We start from the raw sequence: 12,717 nt of genomic DNA, 5'->3' as shown, positions 1-12,717 counted from the left end.
GTTAACATTGTCAAAAGCTTTCTCTAAGTCTACAAATGCTAGAAACGTAGGTTTGCCTTTCCTTAATCTTTCTTCTAAGATAAGTCGTAAGGTCAGTATTGCCTCACGTGTTCCCGTAATTCTACGGAATCCAAACTGATCTTCCCCGAGGTCGGCTTCTACTAGTTTTACCATTCGTCTGTGAAGAATTCGCGTTAGTACTTTGCAGCCGTGGCTTATTAAACTGATAGTTCGGTAATTTTCACATCTGTCAACACCTGCTTTCTTTGGGATTGGAATTATTATATTCTTCTTGAAGTCTGAGGGTATTTCGCCTGTTTCATACATCTTGCTCACCAGATGGTAGAGTTTTGTGAGGACTGGCTCTCCCAAGGCCGCCAGTAGTTCTAATGGAATGTTGTCTACTCCGGGGGCCTTGTTTCAACTCAGGTCTTTCAGTGCTCTGTCAAACACTTCACGCAGTATCATATCTCGCATTTCATCTTCATCTACATCCTCTTCCATTTCCATAATATTGTCCTCAAGTACATCGCCCTTGTATAGACCCTCTATATACTCCTTCCACCTTTCTGCTTTCCCTTCTTTGCTTAGAACTGGGTTTCCATCTGAGCTCTTGATGTTCATACAAGTGGTTCTCTTATCTCCAAAGGTCTCTTTAATTTTCCTGTAGGCAGTATCTATCTTACCCCTAGTAAGATAAGCCTCTACATCCTTACATTTGTCCTCTAGCCATCCCTGCTTAGCCATTTTGCACTTCCTGTCGATCTCATTTTTGAGACGTTTGTATTTCTTTTTGCCTGCTTCATTTACTGCATTTTTATATTTTCTCCTTTCATCAATTAAATTCAATATTTCTTTTGTTACCCAAGGATTACTACTAGCCCTCATCTTTTTACCTACTTGATCCTCTACTGCCTTCACTACTTCATCCCTCAAAGCTACCCATTCTTCTTCTACTGTATTTCTTTCCCCCATTCCTGTCAATTGTTCCCTTATGCTCTCCCTGAAACTCTGTACAACCTCTGGTTCTTTCAGTTTATCCAGGTCCCATCTCCTTAAATTCCCACCTTTTTGCAGTTTCTTCAGTTTTAATCTACAGGTCATAACCAATAGATTGTGGTCAGAGTCCACATCTGCCCCTGGAAATGTCTTACTATTTAAAACCTGGTTCCTAAATCTGTTTTACCATTATATAATCTATCTGATACCTTTTAGTATCTCCAGGGTTCTTCCATGTATACAACTTTCTTTCATGATTCTTAAACCAAGTGTTAGCTATGATTAAGTTGTGCTCTGTGCAAAATTCTACCAGGCGGCTTCCTCTTTCATTTCTTAGCCCCAATTCATATTCACCTACTACGTTTCCTTCTCTCCCTTTTCCTACACTCGAATTCCAGTCACCCATGACTATTAAATTTTCGTCTCCCTTCACTATCTGAATAATTTCTTTTATATCATCATACATTTCTTCAATTTCTTCGTCATCTGCAGAGCTAGCTGGCATATAAACTTGTACTACTGTAGTAGGTGTGGGCTTCGTATCTATCTTGGCCACAATAATGCGTTCACTGTGCTGTTTGTAGTAGCTTACCCTCATTCCTATTTTCCTATTCATTATTAAACCTACTCCTGCATTACCCCTATTTGACTTTGTGTTTATAACCCTGTAGTCACCTGACCAGAAGTCTTGTTCCTCCTGTTACCGAACTTCACTAATTCCCACTATAACTTTAACCTATCCATTTCCCTTTTCAAATTTTCTAACCTACCTGCCCGATTAACGGACCTGACATTCCACGCTCCGATCCGTAGAACGCCAGTTTTCTTTCTCCTGATAACGACATCCTCTTGAGTAGTCCCCGCCCGGAGATCCGAATGGGAGACTATTTTACCTCTGGAATATTTTACCCAAGAGGACACCATCATCATTTAATCATACAGTAAAGCTGCATGCCCTCGGGAAAAGTTACGGCTGTAGTTTCCCCCTGCTTTCAGCCGTTCGCAGTACCAGCACAGCAAGGCCGTTTTGGTTATTGTTACAAGGCCAGATCAGTCAATCATCCAGAATGTTGCCACTGCAACTACTGAAAAGGCTGCTGCCCCTCTTCAGGAACCACACGTTTGTCTGGCCTCTCAACAGATACCCCTCCGTTGTGGTTGTACCTACGGTACGGCTATCTGTATCGGTGAGGCAAGCAAGCCTCCCCACCAACGGCAAGGTCCATAGTTCATGGGGGGGATTTCAGTGGTAACCCAGGATAAATCAGTGGGCTGTTATCTCACCTACACCGTCTAGCTTGATCATGCGAAAGAATGCAACAAGAAACGAAGGAAGATCAGGGTTTAACATCCCATTGACACCAGTCACAAGAGGCAGAAAGAAAATGACAGGTTGATATTACATTTCCAGATACTCTCTTACCAAGTATAGTGACAGTCATTTTCACAACTTCATATATCATTGAAATTTCCACAATTAGCTTTTCTCAGACCATTTAAAATCAGATGTAATGACCTTTATGGTTAAAGTTACACTTCTAGGCAGATGTATTTTTTTCCTTTTTATTGTTACAATAGAAAGTTGGCAGTTTTCCCAAATTGTTGGCCGTGAGACCCCAGAGAGGGGAGGGGAGGGGGGAGCAACCTTCATTGCATTTGCATTTTTGTGTCACGTGTATATGACAACTCAGGTGACTTGAAGAGTGTAAGTGTGGAGTTAAATATTATGTTTGTCTTGCTGATGTTAACAATCAGAGAAAAGAGTGGCTGCTGCTTCTTGAATAACTCCAAGAGAGCACCTCACTTATCTGAATGTCTTTATGTGATGGACAGATTACCATCAACAGCTTCACATGCCGTCTTTCTATGGCACACTGCAGACAGATTCAAAATTTAACTCCAGTCAATGTCTAGTGTGTGGTGATCATTAAGTGTGCACACCACCACCACCACCACCACCACCACCACCACCACCACGCCACTCCTTGCTGAGCAGTGACTGGCAAATGAAATTTTTTCTCCATTTCTCCAGTATTACTTAAAATGGCAACCTTACAAGGTGACTGACACCAGATGTGTATTCACAGCCTCTGCTATGGAGGCACATATTTTTTTGCTAGTAACATATGGATTAGCCGGCCGAAGTGGCCGAGCGGTTCTAGGCACTGCAGTCTGGAACCGCGCGACCTCTACGGTCGCTGGTTCGAATCCTGCCTCAGGCATGGATGTGTGTGATGTCCTTAGGTTAGTTAGGTTTAAGTAGTTCTAAGTTCTAGGGGACTGATGACCTCAGATGTTATGTCCCATAGTGCTCAGAGACATTTGAACCATTTTTGAACATATGGATTGTTATAAATTATCATTTATGTAAATACAGTGGGGTTTACTAGGTAGGTAGGGTAATCTTGCAACTACTTCTACAAGCATTTACCACAACTTTATTATTCTTCAACATCTACAACTCTCTCATTAAATTTCACAGTTGCTTTAAGCACAAAATATTCTTATCCTCTTTCCACCATACAACTTCTCTGCCTCCACCTTTGTCTCTTCCTCTTCCATCTTCACTTCCTTCTCTCCTCCTCCATTCTCATCTCCTTCATGTCACCCCCCCCCCCCCCCCCTGCTACCTCCCCCTCAACAAATGTTTCAGTTAGTAGCAGGAAATGACTCTTGCATTACTGCCATAGATGCAATGAAGTTTTAGAATGCTTCATACAAAAAAATTAACATACATTTACAAAACCAAATATTCACTTCCAACATCTCAATGAAAATTTCACAGTCTGCATTGTACATAATGTAAACCATATTTCTGTCTTCCAGAAAGAAAATTTTCATTCAAGAAAAGCTGGCAAAATTCTGCTCTTACCTCCAGCACACATTTTCTGTAACATCCTGAGACTAAACATTATATATGTTGTTGACAGAGTTCCTTGCGATGTTGGTACAAATTGAAATAAGTCCAAAAATGGATGTTTTGAACTTTCTTCAAAAAAGAACTTGTTTAACGTTCTTATACCATAAGGTTTCTCCAACAAAACTTCAATAAATTTAAGGCATTCTATTAATGCAACTTCATCAGCTGGTAATCTGAAATCCAAATTAATGTTTGCAAAAATTAGAATAATCTACGAAGTTACATCCACAGAGAACTCAGAGTGTCAATTTAATGTTCTTTCAGTAAGCCACAATTAAAACAATATAAATTACATTTACCCAGACTTAACAAGTAGTTCCACAGACCATATGAAAGCCCTCTACCACTGAAAATATCAGAAATTCTCAAATGCAAGGCTGAAATCCTGCTCCATGGATAATGGTATGTAAAACTAGCATTTATAAAAACAGAGCAAAATATTACTGTTTCTGGGGCTGTTCAAAAAGTATCCGATCCTATTTTTTTACAGTTAAAACCAAAGATGGTATCAGGGCAGGCACACTCTCTATGTTTGTAAGCATACATAGTGCACACACATGATTTCTTTCCCTACCAGGGAAACAACCAGTCACAGATTAGCCACTAACAAGTCAACACATGTATGTGGTAGTCATTGGATTTTGTGTTGTGGACAAAATAACAGAAAAAGCGGAGTAATTTTATTGCATCAAATTTTGTTTTATGCTTAATTTTCTTGTTGAAACAATCCACAAGATTTGACAAGTGTTTGGGGACGAAGCAATGGGTATCACACAGTTAAAAGAATAGTACAACTGTTTCAAAGATATCCCCTCATTAGTGAAGAGTGAAACACATTCAGTAGGCCCTCAACATCTGCAAATGATGATGATATTGATCGTGTAAGGGCCCTCTTGATGCAAGATAGACGAATCATGATCAGAGAATTTGCAGGAGGAGGTTAAAATTAGTACTGAACCCATTATTCCATTTTAATGGAACATTTGGACCTCAGGAAGATCTCATCAAAATGTTTGCCACAGTTGCTACCAGCACATCAGAAGCAACTTTGGTTGGGCATCCACATTGAATACTGTGAACAGTAATTCCAACTTCCTTGATACAGTGATCACTAGTGAGTGATAAGTCCTGGGTTACGGGTATGATCCAGAAACAAAGTTCTAGCCATCACAAAGGAAGCTTCCATCAACCCTAGAGACCCAAAAAAAAGTGACATAACTCTGCAGCAATGTGAAACTCATGCTGACCATCTTTTTTTTACTCTAATGGCATGGTCCATCATGAATATGGCATACAAGGTACTAATATCAATAAAGAGTACTACCAAGAGGTTCTGCATCGACTTTGGGTAGCAGTGAGGTCAAATGGCTAGACTTGTGGGGCAATGGACGCTTGGCATTTTCACCATGATAATGGACAAGCTCATTGTTCGCAACTAATTCAGAGTTTTTTGGGCAAACACAACAAGGCTGTGGTTTTTCAGCTACCCTATTCCCCTGACCTAGCACTAAGTGACTTCTGGCTTTTCCCAAGACTCAAAAGGACCATATTTCTGAACAGGCACGACAGTATGCAGAATTTCACAGAGCAGCTGCACACCATATCAAAAGAAGCTTCCCAGCTATGTTTTCAGCAGTGGCAGCAGCCTTGGGAGAGGTCTGTAGAAGCTGAATGGGACTTACTTTTAAGGTGACTAGGGTCAGACAGTTGTATGTGAATCAAGATTGATTTTAAAAATAAAAGTCAGATACTTTTTGAACAGCCCTTGTACATACAATCTTAGTCAATAAAATGTAGAGTTTTAACAGGTGTTAGGGTTCACACACAAAGAAAGTAGGTTACTGGCATGTTGGGTGACAACTTGAATCATCCTGAAGCGATGGGAAGAACATTCAAGTTATAAATACGAAACACACAGTGGCAGTCAGGTGCCAGCACTGACAGCTGCTCAGAGCCACTGAACTGTTAGCTGAAAACACTTTTTGCTGATTTGAGCACAGCCAGTGGCCAAGAGAATACCCTGGGTGAGCAGTATGTTCATGCACAGGTTACTTTAAAGAAATTAATTGGGGAAACAAAAAAAACTCGCATCTTATAACGTCACATGGTGAACTGCCCATATTCCCATTAATGGTCATAGCTACTGAGAATACTTCGAAATTATGTAACCCACTGAAAACAATTTGAATGGTTTGCAATCTACAAGTCAACATCAGTTCGCATACGGTTCACTTTAGGTCATACATTGCTACGTACGGTATGTAGCTAACATATTAATATTATTTTTTAACTTGGGGGACATATATTTCTATTTCCAATCTCAATAAAATAGATAACATATAGCTCAATTACATCTGCCCAGCCACACACAACTATGCAGTGAGTGTTAACTTTTCATAACATCCACCATATTTCACAAATGGTCCAAGATGCAAAATAATCAAATTATTTTGGAAAGCAGTTTTCTTAAATCATTTGACACATATTGTAAAGCAGCTGATGTACTGGTACTTCTGCACCTTGAGCGGTAAGTTAACCAGTAATTTTCTGCATGTATCTGCAGGCACACATAGCTGCACAGGACCCCATGGTGAGTCAGCACACATACTACCGGTTTTCTTTGTGCTCTTAAATCTTACCTTCAGTGACCGTAATTTATATATACCCTAACTCCAACTTTAGGATTCATCTGAGCAAGCTTGAAATTCTAAGTTCTACTTACAAGAATAAAATTTCTACAACAGTACTGTTTTTCTTAAAAAGAAAATAGGAAAGTAACAGCACAGCTATAGATCCTATACCTTTTTAAGTGATATTACTGATGGAGCACTGATCTGAGCACTGTGAAATTTTGGTAAGTAGAAGAAAATATCACTTTCTTTAAAACTTTTTTTAGATTATGGTGGTGTATCCTTTTTTTTGGTTACAATGGTTTTTTTTCCAATAATGTATTTTCATTTTGGGTCATTCTTTGTGCATTTTTCTCAGGTATCTTGAAAAAAGTCTATATCTACACTCCTTGTCATGGTATCATGTAACAGAGGATACTTATGTTCCACCTTTCTCCCTTTGTTGGTTTACATTACATGTATTAAACATTGCATTTAGTATAGTTAACTGAGAACCTAAAAGATAATGCTAAACCTAAAAAAGAAGATGTCATTTTAAGCAAGGAGTTCAACTACACTATTTATTTATTTTTTTAAAATAAGAGAGCAGTCTTCCACGAGATTGTGCTATTCATCCATCAACACACTGCACTGGGAAAATAGGTCCTTATTGTTTATATATGAACATGGGAGCCAAACTGCCTTCATTACTGTAACATCAAGCTGGAAAAAAGCGCTTTTGTCATCTGTTACTTTACGAAAATAACAACATTTCCTTGTATCACGGGGATGACTTCAATTGACTTATGAATAGCAAAATTAGAGTGGCTGGAATAATTTTACATTAAACAGAGAGTTACATGCACAATAATGACTGGGACCTGACTTAACATCATACTCTTACTAAGAATGCTCAATGGGCAAATTTTTCCAATTATTTCAACAGTTAAATTTTTCAAATTATGTTGATAGTCAGTGTGAAATTCATTACTCACATTTCATGAAAAGATATTTGACATTGACATTCCATTTCACTAATGTGCCACCGAGTCTGAACCAACCTTTAAAGTTATATATCAATCGCAAATTAATAATCAAACTTCCATGGTGGAAGAAGGGTTTCATTTTCTACATGGTATCTTTTCACACCTACCTACAGGTGTCGACACGTCATTTTCCAGTACTAGTAGTTTATTTGTACACAATATGGCTAAATTTAATACTTTCAATTGAGTAAGTGATGGAGATCTAATTCAATACATGCTGCTTCAAATTATGAGACGTAATGATTGCCACATATTGCAAACCACAAACCCAACATTAACTGCTGCCCTTAATATTAATTTACCCTCTCAGTAACCGAAAAAATTCTAAATTTCACAATACAACATTACAAACCACAAAAATCTTAATGTATTGTTTAAAACAAAAACTTTCAGGGGGAAAAAGAACTCTAATCTCAAGTAAAAAGAAAGCACTAATTGGACAAGGGCATGGCTTACAGAATTATCAAACCATCTGTTGCAGATCACAATAGATAATACAGTAAAGCTACAGGAATGCTATTAGAGTGGGATAGAATAGGTTCTTTGCAGGTAAGGTATATGTTTCTCAAACCAAAATGAGAACACTACAGAATACAGTGAGGACAATGCCAGGAATGCAAACAGTAAAGTCACTGAAAGGGGAGAATGAAGATATATATATATATATAAAAAGCATAACCTTTAATGATCATTCCTTGACTCTTGTTATAAACTGACTCTAAAGTTCTTGCATATAAATTACCCTAAAAGCTCTCTCATAACACCAGTTACACAGATTTCACATCTGAAAGAAATTACCATAGTTGGATGAATTTAAAAGTATGAAACACTTCTCAAGTGAAGAGCATTCAGGTTTGTTTATTTTACCGGACCATCTTGACTTGTATTTTCTATGGTTTTCTCAAATCCTTCTATGAGAACGCCATGATGTATCCTGTGTAGAGGAGATTGCCAACATCTACCTCAAATTCTAGCCTATTATTTAACTTGTAAAATTTCATATTCCAATGCTTGATTATTATTGTCATCACTATTTTCATTTTTACATTTTAGCTGATCTTTTTCATATATTTTTCCTCTTTAAAAAATCCTGGATGTACGACATTTTCTATCTATCACCCTTTGAAAAAGTAACAGGACACACACACACACACACACACACACACACACACACACACACACACACACACACACACACACACACAAGGGAGGGGGAGGGGGGAGATGAGTAATACTATAACTACATATTTATTGAACTAACATTTGCTCCCCGTTTTTAATGCGACGGTCGACCAGTTTCATTAGATTTTCACAATGCTCCAATACAATGGTGTAACAGTGAACTAAAAATTGTTCATTATCACTTGGACCATCAATATCTTCGAGAATTGGAAGAACTTCACGCACAACATATTCTGTGCGGATATCTAGTGTCAGCGGCATGAGTATTTTTGCACCCTGACGTTGCAGATCTCCTTTATATGGACATCTCCTGCAACAAACAAAGTAGTAAATATCACTTATCCTCTCATCAACCCAGAATTAATTGTCATACTAAGTGTCAGAAATTGAATCCCTTATCACTCTTACTCCTACAGTGCTCAGAAAACTTAATAATAGAAAAGAAGAAATGATTTCACACCCACAGTTATTAATGTTTTGACTACCTGATGATGCACACACTGCACAATACTGAAATTTTTGTATTTGCATTTTATAATGAGATACAAAAAGGCGAAAGTTATATCCATTAAAAATTAAACATACTGCCCTACCACAAGAAATTACACATCATTGGTTTTAAAATTGTATTGTTTTCTTTACAACTAAACTGAGAATAGGAGAAACGCTTATTACTAGCGTATATTCAAGTACCAACACATCATCACTGAATCTCAAATTCAATTACAGATTTTGCCATGTAAAATTACAGAATAAAAATTGTCATTATTGTTGAGCTTTAAATTTTCCTGAATATTTGATGAAGTCTCTAGACAGCAGCCAACTGCTGCTTACTTTCAAGCACAATATTTCAACTTGACACTTGCCAGTCATCTTCAGATGAGTTAGCAATGACCAACAAACTATACATACTGCAGTATTTATTGATGATGATGATGGGTCCCATACTCTGAGGAGTGTAGGGGACGATGTGGGAGACCTTCACCTCCGACTAGGCAAGGTCCTAGCAGATGTGGTTTGCCATTGCCTTCCTCCGACCATAATGGGGATAAATGATGATGACGATGCAGACGACACAACACCACCCAGTCATCTCCAAGCAGGGAAAATCCCTGACCCTGCCAGTAATTGAACCCGGCATCCCGTGCATGGGAAGCAATAACGCTACCACAAGACCACGAGCTGCGGACAAGCACACTGTAAACTTCGCTCATGTAGTAAATGGAACTCTATCCCTGTAATGCCAATGACTTACTTGGATTTGATGTGGTGTTGCTTTTCACAGCAGTTTCACCTACAGGGTCTTTGTCAATACATTTACAGCAGGCATGTCTGCTTTGTTCTTGTATGGAATTTCCTCAACATATTTCGTGTTTATACATGATTTTTTTAAATAGATGAGTGAATCACCACAGGAAGTCCTCTGTCTCCCAACACAGCCAACTTTTGCAGCAGTGAACTTTGAGGAGAGGCCTTGAATGAACCTTTGTTTTGGAGCTCTGCTGATACTTTCACAGTACAGCCTCATGGAGAACGGAAATGAATAGAGTTCTAATAGAATCTTAACTCTATTGATCAGAATACCCAGCTCAAAACACACACAGAAAAAGATCACTGTTTGAAATTCCTGGACATTCTCAGCTGGCAAAGGAATGATGGCTCTTTGGGGCATCCGGTTTATCGTAAGAACACACACATTATAAGTTGAAATCACCCACTGCAAACAGTCGTTGTACTGTAAATACTTGTTTGCTGATCTCCGATATGTGGAAGGTGAAGTAGGGCCGCAACATTAGCTTAAATGAAATAAATGGTTGGAGTACTGTTGTACGTTGCATTTGGAAGTCATTGAATTCAGTTATGCATGCATGGAACAACCAGTCAATAATACAAATGGTAATACAGATACTTAAACATACAATACAGAATTTAAAATGATCAGTGCAAAGAGAAATATGACCGAACACCAATTTTGGTTACAGCAACATTCTTCGGGTTCCATGTGTAGCGATTCTATTGAGATAAGCATTTTACAAAACTATATTAACCATGTCAGTGGTTATCAGTTCCATAATACACAAAATATGTTATTTCTACTGTCTGCTCTCAGCACAAATTATACAAAACATCAAAAGCCAAGGCCATCAGACAGCTCAGTTTAGCACTTTGACCATTGATGGTGCTGACCATGTCACTGAACAGCACAGTCAGTCTCATTATTACATTCATCAACAATATACAAATTACATACAATACATTAATAAACAGCACAACACAGAAATGCTGCATCAGTATTTGTTGACTCACATGAAGATGACTGTTCAATAACACCCAAAAGAGTGTACTTGGAAGTAAACGATAACCAGCTCCAAATACTGAAATTTAATTGAGTTGTCCTTGTGTTTATCTAACAAAGGTGACAATATAATAGCTGCACTTCACACAATGAGAGATTTGGAATTACAACTGTGATAATGTCACTTACTGTATATGTTTAGTGATAAAAGTCACAAGTGAATTTGTTAAATATTTCAGTGACATATTAAGGCTAGAAGACAGTTCACATGAGAGGGCTGTGACATGATTTCCTAATATTTCCATCATAAAACTCTCAGAAGGGATGATGTCACCACGGTATTTCACCTGCAAAATAAAATGCAAAATTTTAAACAATTATGACAAATGTAAATTAGGGAACTACATAATGTAATAAGAATGGATAAAATGTATCATTACCCAATCATATTTAACAATGTCTTGTCCCCATTTGTCCAAGAAGCTTATTACTGTGTGAGGTAGAAGACCCAATAGCGTTGCTGAAATTGCAAATGTTTTCACATTTCTGTTTGTGCTAATGAATAACATTTCTCCAATGGTTGAAAGATCCTGTAGGTAAAATCGATCAGTTACAGAGCTCATCATGTGTTCAATCTGATATAAAATGCCTGACCTAAAAAGAGAAAGAAATTACAGACAAATTTTAAAAATTATTAGTGTGCCAAAAATACAAAATACAATTCCATTTTTTTAATCACAAGATATCAACTCTTGAAATAAGGAACACATTCACAACAAGCACAGAAAAATTGTGAAAATGAAGTGTATACATTGTTACAGATTTCTCGTAATATAAGGTACTTCATTTTTTAAATTACTGACAAGTAAGAGTGTTTACTTTATTACCAACCTTTAAACAAGGAAACATGGCTTACAAACACAAAAGACAAAAACTGTTGAACAAAAACAATGAAAAATTTACCATTCCTTTGTTAACACAAAAGACTAAGTTTTAAAGGATACTAATCAATAAATATTTACCTGTATTGTGACTGGAGATGAACCTAAAACACTATGTTGGAATTAAATATCTATTTCATGAAAAGAAGAAAATGTCCACATCAGGGATCTCATATGCTCCAACTATCAGGTAACAGCTTTTTATTTTTTGAATAATCAGTTGCCTGGCAAATAACTGAGTTTCACTCATACCTACACTTTTCAGATTTTAGTAAATGAAATGAGGAGGATGAGAGCTGTTCAAAACTGGTTGAAACACCTTCATCAGCAACAAAAAGACAGGAAAGGAGTCTACCTTTTGCGACAAATTACAGTCCATGTGTCCCTGAACCTTATTGAGGCGCGAAAAGGAGTGAATGTATGAATGTATCAGCCATTAAAATTTTAGATGACTTATCCATTGATGCAATGACTCTTGACTGACGATAGAATTCTCTTCAAACATACGTTGAAATCATGACTGCTTGATAGTTCCTACTCCGTACAGGAATTTCTGAATATAATACTGTACTGCACTGTGTGTTATGATTAATTTTAAAGGCAATTGTTTGAACCATCAGCTACTAGAGACAAAATTTATGTATTTTAATATGATCCAGTAACGAAATGTCAAATTTATTAACAATACTCTTCAAGACCAACCATACTGACAGCAAAAGACTAC

General features: G+C 37.5%; 1 protein-coding gene across 1 annotated transcript in view; it reads right to left on the bottom strand.

Annotated features, from left to right (window-relative positions):
* Positions 1 to 12,717, bottom strand: part of LOC124721530 (protein purity of essence) — a 482,247-nt gene that overhangs the window by 293,853 nt on the left and 175,677 nt on the right. The window contains exons 22-25 of the mRNA XM_047246550.1: positions 11,493 to 11,706; positions 11,242 to 11,399; positions 8,836 to 9,066; positions 3,872 to 4,092 (exon numbers count right to left, since the gene is read on the bottom strand). Of these exons, the coding sequence (XP_047102506.1) occupies positions 3,872 to 4,092; positions 8,836 to 9,066; positions 11,242 to 11,399; positions 11,493 to 11,706 (824 nt within the window). The remainder of the gene's footprint in view (positions 1 to 3,871; positions 4,093 to 8,835; positions 9,067 to 11,241; positions 11,400 to 11,492; positions 11,707 to 12,717) is intronic.

The sequence above is a fragment of the Schistocerca piceifrons genome, chromosome X (assembly GCF_021461385.2).
Source record: "Schistocerca piceifrons isolate TAMUIC-IGC-003096 chromosome X, iqSchPice1.1, whole genome shotgun sequence".
Taxonomy (NCBI): Eukaryota; Metazoa; Arthropoda; class Insecta; order Orthoptera; family Acrididae; genus Schistocerca; species Schistocerca piceifrons.
Note: the sequence above shows the minus strand (reverse complement) of the source record. Positions and strands in the feature narration are given on the sequence as shown.